This window comes from Crotalus tigris, unplaced genomic scaffold (genome assembly GCF_016545835.1).
Source record: "Crotalus tigris isolate CLP2741 ecotype Arizona unplaced genomic scaffold, ASM1654583v1 scf7180000017601.7605149639:7615979, whole genome shotgun sequence".
In the NCBI taxonomy this organism is placed as follows: domain Eukaryota; kingdom Metazoa; phylum Chordata; class Lepidosauria; order Squamata; family Viperidae; genus Crotalus; species Crotalus tigris.
In genome coordinates, this window is record NW_024096505.1 from 4,008,918 (window position 1) to 4,027,374 (window position 18,457).

The 18,457-nt window shown below is 42.6% G+C and overlaps 1 protein-coding gene and 1 long non-coding RNA gene across 4 annotated transcripts in view; one reads left to right on the top strand and one right to left on the bottom strand.

The window, feature by feature from the left end:
* Window positions 1-15,858, top strand: LOC120320249. Its single transcript, XR_005559934.1, has 3 exons — window positions 1-547; window positions 13,702-13,780; window positions 15,126-15,858. It is a non-coding gene; the product is annotated as an uncharacterized LOC120320249 (long non-coding RNA).
* Window positions 10,962-18,457, bottom strand: part of KCNJ15 (potassium inwardly rectifying channel subfamily J member 15) — a 25,636-nt gene continuing 18,140 nt past the window's right edge. For all 3 annotated transcript variants that reach the window (XM_039369782.1, XM_039369773.1, XM_039369790.1), the window contains exon 2: window positions 10,962-13,999. In XM_039369782.1, the coding sequence (XP_039225716.1) occupies window positions 12,856-13,983 (1,128 nt within the window). In that variant the 5' untranslated portion in view covers window positions 13,984-13,999 and the 3' untranslated portion in view covers window positions 10,962-12,855. The remainder of the gene's footprint in view (window positions 14,000-18,457) is intronic.

Consider the following 18,457-nt stretch of genomic DNA (forward strand, 5'->3'; position numbering starts at 1 on the left):
TTAATATTTCCTTCTCTGGGGAGTTGACTTCCCTCAAATTTGTACAGGTCTGTGATTTTATGATTCATACACATCTTTCCTTCTATCAGATAAAGAAGAAAAAATATTTGATAGAGATAGGATGAGCAGAAGACATACTTGTACTGGAAGGAGAGAACAGAAAAAGAAGTGAAACAAAAGCAGTATGCAAATTAGGCAAGCAGAGAGGTAATTTGACAGATAAGGAAGGGAAAGGAAGACAAAGGAAGTCTTTGTATCCGTTTCCCTTATATAGAAAGGATGAGTATCTACAATGAAGCAGAAGACGAGAAGCTATTTCCATTTTTGTTGCCTCATCAATGTCTCTTCCACAGTGCTGCAAGTTTCACCGACCAGATGAATAAACAATTTTATTTGACAGTCACCCTCATCACTGACAATCTCAAAACGCTGGGAGCAAGAAACAAAGAAGGTCATCGACCCACTCCTTATCTCCAATCCACAGAAGAGGAAAATAACATAAATTGCCAATCCTTCATCTCATCCCATCAACAAATTAGTTGAGCCTGTGAGTTACTGTCAGCTTATTATGGTTGGGTTTTCGTTACTTGCCCTTGTTATTTGCTTTTTTGTTTGTTATATTTATATTTCTCACTTTTTATTCTATTGATGTTTTGAACTACTCAAAATTACTTCACATGTATGGCCATGTAAACTGAATAAAACAACATTCATATCATATTCCTTATCGTGCACATTTGAGCTCAAGAAAAAAAAAGGTGAGTAATTCAACTTGCTATGAAGAACTTCATAAGATAGCCAAAGTCTAGGAAGTAGCAGGTGGAGTAAAGCCAGAATTTCAAGGCCAGTGAAATCTACTATTGTCTACCTATTATGGCTGACAATCTACTATTGTCAGCCATAATAGGTAGATCAGGCACTCTACATGGGACTATAGGCACACCTCCTCAGTAGCAGCTCCATCCCTTTGGAACAGCTTCCTACCTGATATCTGAGGGATCCCTATCCTTTTAGCCTTCTGGAGGTCTGTGAAGATCTGATTCTTCCTCCAAGGAATGGGCAAGGATGGGGGTTGAGCTGCAAGGATGTTTGGTCAGGGAAGGGTGCTTTTGTTTTTAACCATGTTTTTATTGTGAGCCACCTAGAGTTATTATATGACGTAAGTGAACATATAAGTCATGTAGGTAAATATTTTTTTTCTTTTTACAACCCTGAAATCCCTTTTACTAGGGTGGAGTCAGGGCAACTGAATGGAGCTGAACATTTACTGTGGCATCCTGACACCTATAAATAACCTAAGTAAATAAATAAATATATACTGTATATAAATAAATTCTCATGTACAGGTGGTTTAAGAAGGCAGAAAATTTCAATTTTCCATTTTTCCCAAGTCCCGATTTTCAATTTCCTGAAGAAGGATGTCCACATCAAACCATTTTTTTTTCAAAATTATTAAATGCCCATTGTGACATCATGATTCAGTCTCCACACTTACATATCAGTGTGTGAAAGGAGATGATTCTGTATCATGACATCATGATGCAGATTTCATATTTGTCCTACCTGCAAAGCTGAGGTTTGTGGCTCTTTTGGGGGATAATATAGCATTTTCTTGACACAGGAAAATGCTCGTATTTCAGAATTTCCATGTCATAAATATTCTTACAATTTGCTTTAATAGGTTTTTTTTTTAATTTTTAGAGTGATCCATAGTTCTTTGAAGAACAAAAACAAGTTGATAATTCTGCTAAATATATCCAATCTCCATACAAGATTTTATTATGGAAAGTTTCATCTTCACATTATTAACTGTAGTAAGAAAAATATAGCATTAAATAATGAAAAGTTTACTTCATTTACCATCTCTTTAACAACTTGCAGTTACCAAATATGAAGTACAGGTAATCTTCAACCTACCACTACAACTGAGTCCAAAGTTTCTGTTGCTAAGTAAGAAAATTGTTAAGTGACTTTTTTCCTATAATGTGATTTTCCTTGGTATAGTTGTTAAGTGAATCACAACAGTTGTTAAATTAGTAACATGGTTATTAAGTGAATCTAAGTTCCCCATTGCCTTTGCTTATAGAAGGTCACAAAAGGTGATCACATGACCATGGGAAACTGCAACCATCATAAATACATGCCGGTTGCCAAGTGTTTGAATTTTGATCACGTGGCTATGGGGATGCTGTACTAGTTATAAGTTTGAAAAATGGTTGTAAGCCACTTTTTATTAATGCCATTGTAACTTTGAATGGTCACTAAATGAATGATCGTAAGTTGAGGACCTCCTGTAGTGATTTCTTTAAAGCTGAAGAAGCTTTTTGGATGAGTAGCAAATCATCTTCAAAGAAAAACAAGAAAGTCCAGTTGCCTCCTGAACAAGCACCCTTGAGACAACCATGACCTGGATGACTGAGAATCTCCATAGACTTACCTGTAGTGACATCGGGAACCCTGGAACATCAAGCAAAGCGATTAAAAGATCAAAGCAAAGCAAGTAGTAACTCTTTCTTTAAAAAAGGTGAATTCAGTAATGCAGTTTCACCCAACTATTGCCTTCCAGATGTGCAGGGGATGTGGCTCCTAGCAGATTATTTATTTTTGAATAAGTAGCTGCTTTTTCTTAAATATTAGAAGTAAATTATCCCATTAGATTTTTAATTTTCCTAACTTTTCTGTTGTTGGGTTTTCTTTTTCTTCAATAAATGTGAGGATTCTCCCCATTCTGTTGATATCTCTATTTTGTATGGAAATGATGCCATTTTGGCAACATAAGGTCCTACCCTGGAAAATTTGTGCATAATGAATACATAAAAGCATTCATTAACAAATAGCCCAAAAATTAAAAATCAGAAATATAGCCAAATCAAAAATATAAGAAAAGAATCCTGATCAATATCTAATAATTCAGATAGTTTTCCAAGTTTCCATGGTGTTTCTCTGTCATTTATCTCATCTGATGTATAGCTATACTTTGTGACACACACCCAGTGAACATGAATATTACTCAATATAAATGTCTCTATTTTCCATGTTTTGATCTTTCTTTCAAGTTTATTTAGCTAGGCCTTAGTGGTATAGTGTACACATCCTGTATTCATTATAAGCTTTTCTATGAGTGATGTTCTATGGAATTTCTGGAAGAATGAATAAAGGCCTTTAAAATGTTTCAGACTTCCAGACACTCCTAGAGACCACAGGCTATTTGTGTAGCAAGTAGGAATACAATATTTAAAGGACATTAAAGAGGAAGGGTGGAGAAATACCTTCTTTCTTCTAGGAAGTTATTAAGCAACTAAGGGCTAAGGAGCCAACTGGCTCTGTTTTCTTGCCCTTTGTTTTTCTGACACGTTACTTTGACTGCTGAGGACTACAAAGAGCAACCCTGCAAAGTCTGACACAAACAAATGTAGGTCAGAAGCCAGCAGCAATATGTCAGAATTTCAATTTCAAAAAGCTTTTTGAGATACAGACACTTTGTAAAACATGAAAAAAACTATAAAACATTTACAGGCACCTCGTTCGGCCTAGACCTAAAAGCTAGATTTCTGAACCCTATATATTCAGTTGGACTCTTATTAAAGCTATAATTTCTTTTAGCCATTTCCATCTTTCTTTCCAAATTCAACTATTGATTCACTTCACAATGAGAACTCATGACAAATTTAATGCTTTAACTTGCCCTTGATAGTCTCTTTTTAGGCAGCCTATTTTATCCACATTTATTTAATCCATTATTGAATGCAATTCAACTTTTCCTTCAATGAAAGAACAATTACTCAAGCATGGGATGGGTTCAGTCAGAAATGAAGAATAATTCATGAATAATAATTAGTGTTCACGCTTCCTCTTTTAGATTGCCTTAATGGAATTTATCTCTGCAGTTATTTTAAATGGGAATTTGCAGAAGGCATCCCGAACTAAAGGATATTATCATGGTCATTTCAGCATGGGTTTTATTTTTCCTGTTAACTAAATTTAATAAGCATACAGATTTGATATCCATTAAGAGAAATGACTCAGAAAGTAATGGCTATGACCAATTCAAATACCTCTAAAAAAGAAAGGATTGGTTCTAGGGAAGGCATTTCATGAATTACAGGATTCCTATCACATGGAAAATGCTGCTGATCTAGCAGAGTTTATGTTGCGTAGAAAGGAGAAGAGAAAAGACAATTGCCATCATGCTTCATGAGGACCATGTACTGTTGAGTCCTTGGCGCAAAGCAGACACGAGAAGCAGTTGGAGTTCTCAGTTTTCTTTATTCTGCGTTCAGCTTACAAGTAGATGGCTTCTTAGCTTCCCAAACGCTCGCAGCCTCTTATATAGGCAACTCCCAGGTAAATGTGTTACTTTTCCCGCGCCAGCACCCGCGCATGCGCACGGCGCTGGCGACAGCCTGTCTGGTCCTGGGCAGCCTTGCACCTGCCCGGGACTGCCTGCAAACGCCCGAGCCGTTTGCAAGGCTCGGGACATAACACCCCTTTCCCCCGGGCTGAAACTACTACCAACATATAATCATTTGTTCTATACAGCGTTCCGCTCCCCAGTGCTTCCACTGTTGGCTGGCTTTTGCTTTGCCAGCAATGTTATATAATCCTCTAGGTACTTAGGAGATTTCTTTGCTCTCTGTGACCTTCTCAGCTCTGGGTTACTAGTAGGAGTTCCCTGACTGGAGGGAGATGTGAGCCTGTTCTCCTTATTTTGTCTTGGTGCCTTTCAAGAGCTGTGCCCTGATGCCTGGCCTGCTTGCTCGCCCACCGGGCTCGTCAGGCCAGGGCTTCTGTCACTTTGTGACCTGGTTGACCTGCCTAGCTGTAGACCCTCGGGCCCCCTGAAGTGATAGCCACTGCTGGGCGTCTCTGTTGAACCTCCTAGGTCCGTCCAAGACCTGTCAGGAGGCTGTCCATTCCCTGAACCCCGTTCTGTGTCCGGGCTTGTGTGGGTTTCTGTACTTTCCCAAAACTCAGTTACTCCCTGATTTGGGCTAGAGGTGTTGTAGTCGGGACTTGGTTCCTCGACCACCTCCCTGTATGTTTGACCCCCTGTAGGATTTGGGGTAAGGTCAGGCCAACCTTGGGAATTGTGTGCCAGCTCTCTTGCGGGGAATGATTTGTTGGGATGCCCCCGGGTATCCTCCGTGACTGGAGTGCTGTGTGATGTGTGTGGAAAGTGAGTATGCCCCCGGGGTGACTCCCTGGCTGGAGTAGGCGTGGATGCCTGGTAGTTGGGTAGGCTCATAGAATTCTTGTTCGGAGCTCTCGCGGAACCCTGGAATGGGCCGTTTGTGGCTCCATCAGTGGAGATGGGCAGCAGCTCGTGCCCTTCCCTTTGCTCCAAAGGGTCCCCCTCCCCCCTGGAAAAGACCCAGGAGTCTCAGCTGGAAGATGCCGCCTAGGGCGGAGTTGGTCGATGTGCCTGCGCAGGACACGACCGTTGTCCAGAGCTACCTCGTAGGATAGAGGACCCGTGACCCTGGAGACAGAAGCGGGGACCCATGTATGACCAGGCCCGTAATTGCGAGTCCAGACCGGGGCACCCTCAAGTAGTTGTCTAGGTGCCCTAGGATGTGAGGTAGATGAAGGCAGTCTGTCCGGATGCAACCGGTCAAGTTTAGTAGTAAGTTGACGCCCCCAACGAAGTTCAGCTGGACTTCTCCCCGTAGAAGTGGATGGTGTGGTGCGATAAGAAAGGAGAAAGTCAGCCAACCTGTGATGCCAGTCCCCGTAGGTGAGTCTTTTCAAGGCGTCCTTTGTGATGCGCACCATGCGTTCAGCCATACCGTTGGTGGACGGGTGGAAGGGTGCAGATGTGGCATGACGAATCATGTTAGCCTGTAAAAAAGCTTGGAATTCGGAGGAAGTGAATTGAGGGCCGTTGTCGGACACAATGACATCTGGCAGCCCGTGTGCAGCAAAAATCCCCCTCAGTACCTGAATAGTCTTTGCAGTGGTGGTGGATGAGACAGGTACAACCTCAAGCCATTTCGAGTGGCTGTCAACAAGGACCAAGAAGAACTGGCCCTGAAAGGGCCCAGCGTAGTCAATGTGCACCCTAGACCATGGGGACTGTGTTTCCTCCCATCTGTGCACGGGAGCTTGGGGCATCTCTGGGCGAGATCATTGGCACAGGTGGCATGCATGCACCTTAGCCTCAATATTTTTATCTAAACCAGGCCACCATAAGTGGCTGCGAGCAAGAGCCTTCATACGAACAATGCCAGGATGACCCTCATGGAGGGATTCCAAGACCCTAGTCCTCATTGAGGAGGGAATGACAACTCTGTTTCCCCAAAGCAAACAACCCTGAGAAAGGGACAGCTCATTCCTTTTGAACCAGAAACTCTGAAACTCAGGACTAGGGCAGTGCTCAGGCCAACCAGACAAAACCCAGGAACGGACACGTGAAAGTGTGTGATCTGTACCTGTTTCAGCGGCAACATCCCTGGCACTAAGAGGGAGCTCGGGCAAGGCTTGGATTGATAGAATGTTGACAGCTGGCGCAGGGTCAGCTTCTACTACTGGCAGAGGCAATCTACTGAGGCCATCAGCATGGCCCATTTCTTTCCCAGGCTTGTGGAGTAAAGAAAAATCATATGGAGACAAAAAAATAGACCACCTAAGCATTCTAGGGGAAATGATTTGGGGAGTCTGCTTACGTGTGGTAAACAGTCCCAGCAGAGGCTTATGGTCAGTGAAGACCGTGAAATGCCTGCCATATAGAAAATCATGGAATTTTTTAATTCCCGCAACAACAGCCAGAGCCTCCCTGTCTATCTGAGCGTAGTTGCGCTCGGCAGAAGACAATGTTCTTGAATAATATGCAACAGGAACCTGAGTTCCATCAGACCTGAGGTGGCTCAGGACAGCTCCAACCCCGTAAGGGGACGCATCACAGCGATGCACACAGGAAGAGACTCGTTGAAATGTGCAAGTACACTGTTAGAAGTGAGCAAGGCCTTGACTTCGTTAAAGCAGGCCTCATGCGTCTGTGACCACCGCCACACTGCTTGCTTGTCTAGTAGCCTGTGAAGAGGCTCAGCTACACTAGCTTTATGTGGAAGAAAAGAATTGTAGAAATTCAGGAGACCCAGGAAGGCCTGAAGTTCGGCCTTGGACTTTGGCCTAGGTGCTTCTAAAATGGCAGTTAGTTTGGATTCAGCAGGGTGAATTCCAGCAGCATCAATTTTGAATCCCAGAAATTCAGTAGAAGGCACCCCAATTTTGCATTTGTCTTTTTTGAGCCTGAGGCCTGTTTTCCTGAACCTTAACAGAACAGCCCTTAGCCTTTCAGCTAGAATGTGTGTGGAGTCTCCTGCAATTAAGACATCATCAAAGTAGGGGCAAACCCCCGGTATGCCCCGTAGTGTGTTTTCCATTACGCTTTGGAAAATCCCAGGAGCGACATTCACTCCAAACTGTAGCCTTTTTACCTTAAAGGCTCCCCTGTGGGTCACAATAGTCTGAGCTATAGCAGCATCGTCATCAACAGGCAGCTGTTGATACGCTTGAGCTAGGTCAAGCTTTGCAAAAACGCGCCCCCCCTTGAGGGAGGCCAGAATATGACTGACCACAGGAACAGGATAGGCATGTTGCTGCAATGCCTTATTCAGAGTGCATTTGTAGTCAGCACAAATGCGAATGTCCCCATTTGCCTTTAGAGGCGTGACAATGGGGGTCTCCCAAGGACTGGAATCAACAGGTTCTAGGATTCCCTGTTGAATCAGTTTGTCTAACTCAGTGTCAATTTTACTCTTTAAAGCAAAAGGGACCCTTCTTGCTTTAATTCTAATGGGAGTGACAGTGGGGTCTAGCTTTAAGGACACAGGGGGTCCTTTGAATGTGCCCAGCTGGGGGCTGAAAACATCTGCAAATTCTTTGCAGACTTCCTGTAGGTCGAGTGTTTGTAAACTGTTGAGTCCTGTGACGTGTATCCCCAGGGCCTCAAACCAATCGAGTCCTATGAGACTCGTTCGTTCACCCCTACTACTAATACGTCTAGTGGACCTTCAAAACTCTTGTATTGCACGTTAAGGGTGGCCTCCCCCTTAACACACACTCTTGAATTTTGAAAATCTGTTAACACAATGTCAGAAGGCCTTAACTTGGCCTGAGTTCCACTATCGGAACAAATCTTCCTAAATGTATGCAAGGAGATAATTGAAAAGGCAGACCCTGTGTCTAGTTCCATAGATAATGGAACCCCTTGTAGCTTCACCTTGAGTGACAGCTTTTTCTTAATGGGCTTGTGTGTGCCTGTCCTAAGGATGCTTCTTCGCGAAGCGCAAAACCCTACCCTATTCTGGCTGGGGAATCTGGTACCTTTCAGGCGCAGTTCTTCCTGAGGTTGTACCTTTCGTCGGCCCAGACACACAGCTGCAATGTGTCCTTGTTTGCCGCATGCCCGGCAGGTAGCGGAGCGGAACTTGCAGTCGGTTCTCCTGTGGCGACCTCCACAGCCGATGCACTTGAGCGGAGCTGAAGAGCTTCCCTTCTGTTTTTCTTCCGTCGTGGGGTGGAGACGGTCGACTTCCTCGTCCGGATCCTCCTCGGAGTTTCTTTGGATGTCTTCCTGGTGCACGGATGCAACCTCTGGACTGTTTCTGATCGGCCGCATGTTCTTGACAGCGCCGCCTGCTGCTTCTTCTGCGGTGACTTCCCTTAAGGCATCTTGGTAGGACAATTCTTCTTTAGCGAAAAGTCTCTGTTGTAGATCTCGATGCCTTAACCCGCACACGAATCGGTCCCTCAGTCGTTCTTCGAGGTCTTTGAACTCGCAGTGCTTGGCGGCCTTCCGTAATGCGGCGATGAATTCTTTGGCCGACTCACCGGGCCGTTGATCCCTCTGCTCGAAGGTGTGGCGCCATGCGATGACGGACATCTTGGGGTGGAAGTGCTCCTTCAGTAGCTTCTTCAGATCTGCGTAGCTGACAGACTCTACTGGAACAGGTGCTGCAAGGTTTTCTGCGATGTCGAAGGCGTCTTGACCGCAAACACAAAGCAGGGTGGCAGCCTTCAAGCTCTCTTCCCTCACTTGGTTTGCCTTGAAGTAGTTCTCCACCCTGGCTACGTATGACTCCCACCGCTCTGGATGTGAGACGTCGAACTCCGAAAGCCTTCCGATTTTCGCCATCTTCAGGAGACGGGTCTATCAGCCAGCCTACCCCCGAATGCGCACTGGATTGGCGGGTAGCTGCCGAGTCGACGCCGTTCCGCCGCTCAGGACTCACTTGGGTAAGCTTACACTTCTTCCTTTCCAGGCGGTGTAAGGCAATCCCACCTTCGTCGCCAGTGTTGAGTCCTTGGCGCAAAGCAGACACGAGAAGCAGTTGGAGTTCTCAGTTTTCTTTATTCTGCGTTCAGCTTACAAGTAGATGGCTTCTTAGCTTCCCAAACGCTCGCAGCCTCTTATATAGGCAACTCCCAGGTAAATGTGTTACTTTTCCCACGCCAGCACCCGTGCATGCGCACGGCGCTGGTGACAGCCTGTCTGGTCCCGGGCAGCCTTGCACCTGCCTGGGACTGCCTGCAAACGCCCGAGCCGTTTGCAAGGCTCGGGACATAACATGTACCATGTAATTCTAAGAGGACCGCTAACTTCTGGAGCAGATTTTTAAAGTGGCTGAGCCAAACTGCATGGCAAGGAGAGCTCAAAGTTTCTGTGTTTTAACTGCGTGTTCCAAAATGAATCAGTGCAGGAAGAGTTTCGTCTCTTTATGAATTCTTTGTCTAAGTTCACCTAAATTCAACACAACCTCACTCTAGAGGTTATTTGTGTACATAGTTTCCCATTAGCAGTTACTGCACAAATTATACAGCGTTATCTGAAACTAAGAATTTCATGTCTCAGATTTACATTGTATTAATGATTCAGGCTGTGCTTAAAACTGAGTCTGTATAAACAGTAGCAAATATCTGGAACCATGTCTAAACTAGACTATAGTGTCCTCTAGATAAAATTTTGTCATGCCAGACCAGAGTAGCACATAAAGGATGCCTGGGTATGTACACTAGTTATTATACTATTCCAGCCCCATATAATTCCCCTTTAGTAAACAGTCTCAAGTTAGTAAGACAGAAAGCTTTATGTCTTCTTTATAAGCTTAAGACATCCAGTTCACATCTGAAAGTAAACATGGGCTGGACTAGTTTTCTACAATGGTACATGGGAATGATCAGGATAGACGAGGCTTCAATGCCTTCACCATTACAATTGGATGTGCCACACTATGCCACTGAGACACTATTACTGAATTATTTTTGAGCAGCAGAAGTTCTCAGTTATTATAAGTAATCATTTAACTTAAGTAATCCTAGTTGCTGAATTATAACTATGTCCATTTCCAAATTCTAAACAACGAGTTATTGCACCCTGTCCTACTAACTTAAGTGGAAAGATTAAACTAGGGCAAAATACATTTTATTATATTTTCACACATGACCAGTGATGTCAAAAAAATTAAAAAGGAAATGTTTCCATTCTAACTTAATCCTTAAGTATTATGACACAATAAGTAAGTAATCTAAACATGTTTGCATGACATTCAGAAGGGGGAAAAAAAAACCTCTGCAGCAATTTCTATGTTAGACATCAAAGACTTCTGCAAATTCTTTATGACTTTACCAGGCCAAAGAAATAATTATTCCATATTTTCTTGTACCATGTATACATTCCTATTAATAGCACAGCAGGACATTCACAGATGACATGTCCAAAGAAATATTGCCCATAACTATTTCAAAATCCTTTATTTAAGAGCATTAAACAGTTCTCTAAAATAAAGCTAAACAACTTTTTAAAATAGGTTACTTCATAAAAGCAAAATATTGTTACTAGCATTTCCCTCTAAATGACTGTGGTGTTCAACACCATCTTTATGTTATGTGCTCCTGGCTATTTTCCTTTGTGACCAGAGGCAAGCTTGCCTGACCAATAACCAGCCAAGACACAGTTGAAGGCCTTTTGTTTCGTTTATTGCAATAAGCGGGGAGAGAAGCTATCAAAGCTTGGTTCTCTCCAAAGTTTCAATCCAAAATATTCCTTTCTTTATACAACCCTGTCCTAACCGCCACATCCCTCCTCTTTCTCCATTGGCTGAGGTATTATGAGGTTACACTCCTACCTATTTCTTGCTACATACTAAATCATACATCACATGTACATTAGTAATATAAAATATTAGACATATTCAATTGTTGGTTTTGAGCTCTGGACCTCTTAGAATGATAGGTTCTTTCCTGTTTTGCTAGTTATCTTTTCTTACAGCTCCTTTTCCCATTCTGAAGACCCAGATAACAATTTTGCCTACATGTTTCTCTTATATCCTTCCTTTATGCTATCCTTTCCTGGTTCCCATTCATTATAGCTTTTAGTAAGCTTGTTTGTACAGGCAGTAAGTTTCCACTGCAGCAAATTCAATTTTAAATTTCTCTTTCAATATTAAATTTTGAAGATCTTTCCTTTACTTCTATCATTTACATTTTTTTAAAATCTGTTCTTCAAATTATGGGAGAGAGAGAGAGAGAGAGAGAACAGCATTGTGGGGCAATATGATAATTTGCATTGATGAGTAAATGGAAATCTGTGCAAAAAGGACTTTGCACTCAAGGAAAAGGTTCTGGAGCCATTTATTTTGTTCTTTCTTGTTCATCCAAAATGACCACAAGCAGGCACTTTCCTTAAACTATTGTTTATATAAGAGCCAGTCTGGTCCAATAGTTAAGGCACCAGGCTAGAAAGTGGGAGATTGTGAATTCAAGTCCTGCCTTAGTTATGAAAGCCAGCTGAGTGACTTTGGGCCAGTCACTCTCTCTCAGCCCAACTCAACTCACACATTTGTTGTTCAGGGGACAATAGGAGAAGGAAGGTATATTAGACAGGTTTTCACCTTGATCTACTTGTAAAAATAATAAGTGTGGGGTACAAATAAAAATGTGAGAATTCCTATTAAGTTTTTGATCAATAATGTGCTGATGAGAAAATTCAGAGCAAAGCTTGATCTTCCTCTGTTCTTCCCTTATGATGTTGACCTTGTGCCCTATCAATAATGTATAAATTTAAACTGGGCAGGGGAAAAAATGTCAGTTTAGGAAAATGGCAATTAAGATCCACACAAAAGAAATTTGGCAGAATCACACAAACTGTCTTCATCATATGGTGTCACTGTACAAAGTACCAGTGTTCATAATGCTTCCTGTCAATAAACTTTTAAAAATTGCTATTTATATCTAAAACAAACACCTATGTAGATTTTTATATCTGAAGAAATATGTTCAAAATATCAAACTTTTGTATCTGGAAAAAATGTTCAATATAGCAAACTTCAGGCATAACCATTGAAAATCATTTGTCATGTATCAAAGACTAAGCAACAGGAAGATGGTGTAACTCTGGAGATCAACATGCTAACCACATCCTGTCTCTAATGCCAAGAAGGATGAGAGGAGTTAAGAAGTAGAGCTCTACTGACATTCTACCCTGTGGACAAAACACACAGCTCATCACCAGTGATGCAAATCATAAAGTTATTGGCAGCATAATGTCAATATGTTAACCATTCCACTCCATTTCAGCACTGGAGAAAGATGCGAGTATATGGCATGGATCCAGTTCCAGATAGTGCAGTGAAATTCCCTGTCTGGAACTCTGGTGTGTCACAATATAACAGTCTTGTTTATATTAAGACAGGCTTCTATATTCCCAAAGCATACCTCCATTTTCCACAATTGTGGCATATGTTACACAAAAACTGAAAAAGAATTAATGATGCATTCTGTTAAAATCATAGTGTTTGAGTAACCGACTTTCAGATAGAAATGTTATATTTAGTATAATTTGTTATAGATGAGTAATCAAACATTACTTTGTTGTAACAACATGGTTCTGCGTTCTCTCTCCCTCTGGTCTTCCTTTCTATATTGCTCTTCCAATTTTTGCTTTTCAGGGTCCGTACTATATAATGTACAGTCAATGCTTCTTCTGATCAGCTCAAATTGACTAAAATCTGCAACGTATTTTCCATTCTGTGAAAGAGAAATCACAGGCAGAAATTCAAAACCCCAGAAAATTTCCTCTGGAATATATGAAGTTCGGCTCTGGCATACAGCACTCGTGGATTCCACTGTGGCATTCAAAAGGATAATGAGTTCAAAATCCTTTTCCTTTAGATTTTGGGGTGTCAAGTCACTTAAAGGGCTGCTGTCATCCAAAATGTGGTAAAAAGTCAGAGGTAGAATCAAGAAAGGGCTTTCTGATGATGAATCCACATGGAATTTGACGCTAGCTTGGTTTAGTAGAATCCTTTCTCCTTCTTTGGTTTCATAGGTCTGAAGAAGTTTTCCAGTTAGCTGGCACTGAATCAGGAGGCTCTTTCTCATATTTGCTACACGGATTACAAGGCACAACTCTCCAGTGTGTTTGGTTATGACAGCACAATGACTGAACTTAATGGTCTCAGCTCTTTTTTTAGGTCTAGCAATTTTGGCCAGGAAAGTTCCAGTAATGAAAATCTCAATCAAGGTAGTGAGAACTAACTGAGCCACCAAGAGAAATATGGCATGAGGACATTCTTCAGTGATAACCCGGAAGCCATAACCAATGGTTGTTTGGGATTCCAAAGAAAAGAGAAATGCCCCAGTTAGCGAATCTACATTCATGACACAAGGGACATGTTTTTGAGAGTATCTGCTCTCTTCCAGATCTCCATGAAGAAATGCAATGGCATAGTAAATGACGCCAAACAGAAACCAAGTCATGATGAAAGTAGCAGCAAATAATGTAAGTTTGTATCTCCATTTCATGTCAATAACTGTGGTCCACAGGTCCTGAAGATAAAGCAGGTAAATACCATCTACCTTGTCAATCCTGATATTGCTGTGACCACTTTTAGACATCACACGAGGTTTGTTTCTCTTCATTTTAGCACTGATGCTGCCCTTGACTAGTGAGGCTTGTGACATGTTGATCTGTGTTGTTTCCATTACCTATTCTTCAGACCTAAAGAGAGAGAGGAGGGGGGATAATAGTTACTGTCTAAAATGCACCCCAAGATATTCTGATAATAGATGCCAAAACTAAACCATGGAAATTGCATATCATCCACATAGGTAAAAATGATTATATAATAAGAATATTATAAATGAAATTTGTCACTGGCAACATGCAATGAAGTGAACAGAAAGTAGTGGCATAGTTTTCTGCTTCTGTGTCAATATAAGTGATAAGTCTTTGCTTTAACAAATCAATCCTATTTACAATTCTGAATTTTCTCATGTTTATTAGGCAAGACAAGAAAATAATTAATTAATAAACCAAACTTGATCTATTGATTTACTTTTAATTTCCCAGCTTTATTCTCTCCCAATCTGTTCTGTATTCGGCCCCCCCCCCCCGAAATTTTAAATAAGCATTTGATCATGATTTTTACAAATCATACTTCACACATAGTGGGGTCAAAAAGAAAAGAAAAGCTGGCAGCTTTGTAAGTGCATAGAAAGAAATCTTTGAACCTGAAAATTCTTCAAGGCTGTTTTTATCATGAGCCTCTCCTATTTCAAAGCTCAGCGGAAAACAGGAGGTCATTCACAAATTCAGCTCTCTAGCACTAGGGCCTATCCCTTAGCAAATACAGAAGGCATTAAATGGAACCAAAAAAGGACACAATATCCAGAAGCAGACAGAGGTTACGTAGCATAAAGCAAGAGCAAGTTAAGAGGAGTTCCCAATAACAAAACTTCCTGAACTTCCCAAAAAAACAAACAAAAACCCACACACACCCTCTGAACTCGCATCCTTTGTACTCTGGCAGTTGTTGATGATAGTATTATGTTGTTCCATTGTTTTGCTTCAGGAGAGAGCTTTAATAAGTAGTTCATTTTTATGAAGCACAGAGGGGGTGGGGGAAACATACTTGTCCCTGGTGTAACTACTTAAAGAACATTTCTGGAAACCAAATATGAATTTGTAGTAGGTATTTCTGCCAGCCCATGATAACAGTGTAATTATTCATTAGTGCTTATTCATTACTGTTTTGTCAGTAAGAATATTTATGTTTGCACCCATAACTGAATAACTGCTGGCAGGCTGAAAATAAATTAACATTTATTTTTACTTCCTTGAACAGCTTACATACAACTCCTGAACCTCAAAACAACCAAAGGAATTGAAGTTCTCTGTAAGCATGACTGCGAAGTTAGTATGCACACTCAATGATGCACACTGTGCAAGATATCCAGATAATAAACCGGAAAAGGAGATTCAAAATCTTAGTGCTGTAGACAAGAACAATAAAGAAAAGGAGAGAGCAGCTTATTAGAAACACTTTTTGGAGAAACTAATATTGCAGAGATAAAAAAGGAAATGTATCTGACAGAATGACGTGAAAATCATCATAAACAAAATATTTTAAAAACTAATATATGACACAGCAAATCAAGAGAATTCACTGTCTTGCCAGATTTTGGACAGAGAAAAATGTCCCAGAAATTTACAAGGATGAATTTTTCTCTCTTCTTCCCAGGTCTTGTTCTTCTTTAATCTCTAAACTCAGCTGATCATGGGTGATTCTCTATTAACAAGTCACTGTATGGATCAGAAATATTTGGGGGGGGGAGGGTGAGAGGATGTTGTTTCTTATATGACTATCATTCATAAATGTCTTTATCAATGAAAGGCCAAAACTTGGAAAGTGGTACAATATGAACCCACAGAGAGCTTAGAACATTTTGCTTTCAATATTTGTGTAACTTTCTCAAAGCTACATATTATGCTAGGAATAACTACAGCTAGGGAATTTTCACTGTGTTAACAGACGAAGAATTTAATTAATATCTTTCAAGAAGAGGTAATAATCTGAATCTGACCGATCACTATTAAGACCCTATCTTAGGACTTATTTAGTGGCGATAAGGGTGGCAAAGCGTGTTCACTTTTCCGCATTTATTGCGTCCGCAGAATCTCGCCCGGCCGCCTTGTTTAGGGTGACCCGCTCCCTTCTTAAAGTGGAGGAGGCAGAGGAACCCTTGCAGGGGAGAGCTGAGGAGTTTGTTCAGTTTCTTTCGGACAAAATCGCTCAGATTCAGAGAGACCTGGACTCCGACTGGGCAGTGCCAGCCGAGTTGCCAGGGGCTGGTCTTAGTCATGTTATCTGGAGCGAGTTTGAGCCTGTGACCCCTGATGAAGTGGACAATGCCGTGAGGGCAATGAATGCCGCCACCTGTTTATTGGACCCGTGCCCCTCCTGGCTGGTTTCTGCCAGTAGGGAGGTGACACGAGGCTGGCTCCAGGCGATAATCAATGCCTCCTTGATGCAGGGGTCTTTCCCGCAACCTTTAAAGGAAGCGGTGGTGAGGCCCCTCCTCAAGAAGCCTTCCCTGGACCCAGCTGTTTTGAAGAACTTTCGTCCCGTCTCCAACCTCCCCTTTGTGGGGAAGGTTGTAGAGAAGGTGGTGGCATCTCAACTTTTGCGATCCTTGGATGAAACCAATTATATGGACCCTTTTCAATCTGGTTTCAGGCCCGGCTACAGCACTGAGACTGCTTTGGTCGCACTGACCGATGACCCTGGCGAGCCCGGGATAGGGGTTATTCCTCTATCCTGGTGCTTCTTGACCTCTCAGCGGCTTTCGATACCATCGACCATGGTATCCTTCTGCGTTGTCTCGGAGAGGTGGGGGTGGGCAGCACCGTATTGCGGTGGTTCTCCTCCTACCTCTCTGACAGGTCGCAGTCGGTGTTGGCGGGCGGACAGAGATCAACCCCTAGGCGCCTCGATCATGGGGTGCCTCAGGGCTCGGTCCTGTCCCCCCTCCTTTTTAACATCTACATGAAACCGCTGGGTGAGATCATTCGGCGACACGGGGTGAGGTATCATCAGTACGCGGATGATACCCAATTATATATCTCCACCCCGTGTCCTTTCAGTGAAGGAGTCGACATGATGTGCCGGTGCCTGGAAGATGTGAGGATCTGGATGGGGGTGAACAGGCTTAGACTCAACCCTGACAAGACCGAGTGGCTCTGGGTCTTGCCTCCCAAAGGCCAACTGGATGGTCCATCTTTAGTCCTGGGGGGGGGCAAATTTACCTCCCTCAGTGCAGGCACGCAACTTGGGTGTCCTCCTGGACTCACAGCTAAATCTGGAACATCTACCATCTATCGGCTGTGGCCAGGGGGACCTTTGCACAGGTTCGCCTAGTGCACCAGTTGCGGCCTTATTTGGACCGGGAGGCTTTACTCACAGTCACTCATGCCCTTGTCACCTCAAGACTGGATTACTGTAACGCACTCTACATGGGGCTACCCTTGAAGGGCGTTCGGAGGCTGCAGTTGGTTCAGAACGCAGCCGCGAGAGCGAGTGTGGGCGCGCCAAGGTACGCCCATGTGTCACCTATCCTCCGCGAGCTGCACTGGCTTCCTGTGGGTCTCCGGACGTAATTCAAAGTGTTGGTTATCACCTTTAAAGCCCTTCATGGCATAGGGCCAGGTTACTTACAGGACCGCATTCTGCCGCACAGCTCCCAGAGACCGGTGAGGTCCCATAGATTGGGCCTCCTTCAGGTCCCGTTGGCCAGACAATGTCGGCTGGCGGGCCCTCGGGGAAGGGCCTTTTCTGTGGTGGCTCCGACCTGGTGGAATCAACTTCCCCCCGAGGTTCGAACTACTCCCACCCTGCCGGCCTTTAAGAAAGCCGTTAAAACTCTCCAGTTCCGGCAGGCCTGGGGCTGATGTCCCCGGGAGGCCGGGATATGATCGGACTCGCGGTATGACTGTATTATTTTGTTGTTTTAACTTTGTACGCCGCCCTGAGTCCTTTGGGATTGGGCGGCATATAAATATTTGAAAATAAATAAATAAATAAATAAATTACCAAAATTACAAATTTCTTTGTAAAGGGTGTGTGTGTTAATTATTATGGAGAAACTAATAATTTTTTTCCTTACTGGACAAAGACTATAGATATCCCTGCTGTGCATGCAAAATATGATGGGTTCAAATTCCTGGCTTTTCAAAATAGGCCTGTAGCAGACTGGAGTGCAATGCCTAGAGATCTTCTGCCAGTCTGTAGATAATCTAGAACTAGATGAATGAAAGTAAATGTCAATGTTCATATAGTCCTTGGTATATAACTATTGAGGTGTTCATAGAAACTCCTGCATTTCAATTTCTCTATAGCTTGTTAGCACAATATCATGAAACAAGTTTAAAAATAAACATAGAAAAACTTTTTAAAAGAAGCCCCTTTCCTTTTAATGTCATTATTAAGCATGCCTAATTTTGTAAATCTTACATTGCCTTAGGAAGTGATGTCTGTCAAGAAGGAAAAAGTTGCCCTCATTTCTTAAACTCTGATTCCAGATGTTGTCAGGCTGAGCTTCAAAGAAGTTTTGTTGAGTCTGAGACCCTTGAGGGCTATGAATCAGCCCATGTTAATTTTTTGAGGTATGTGACAAGTTG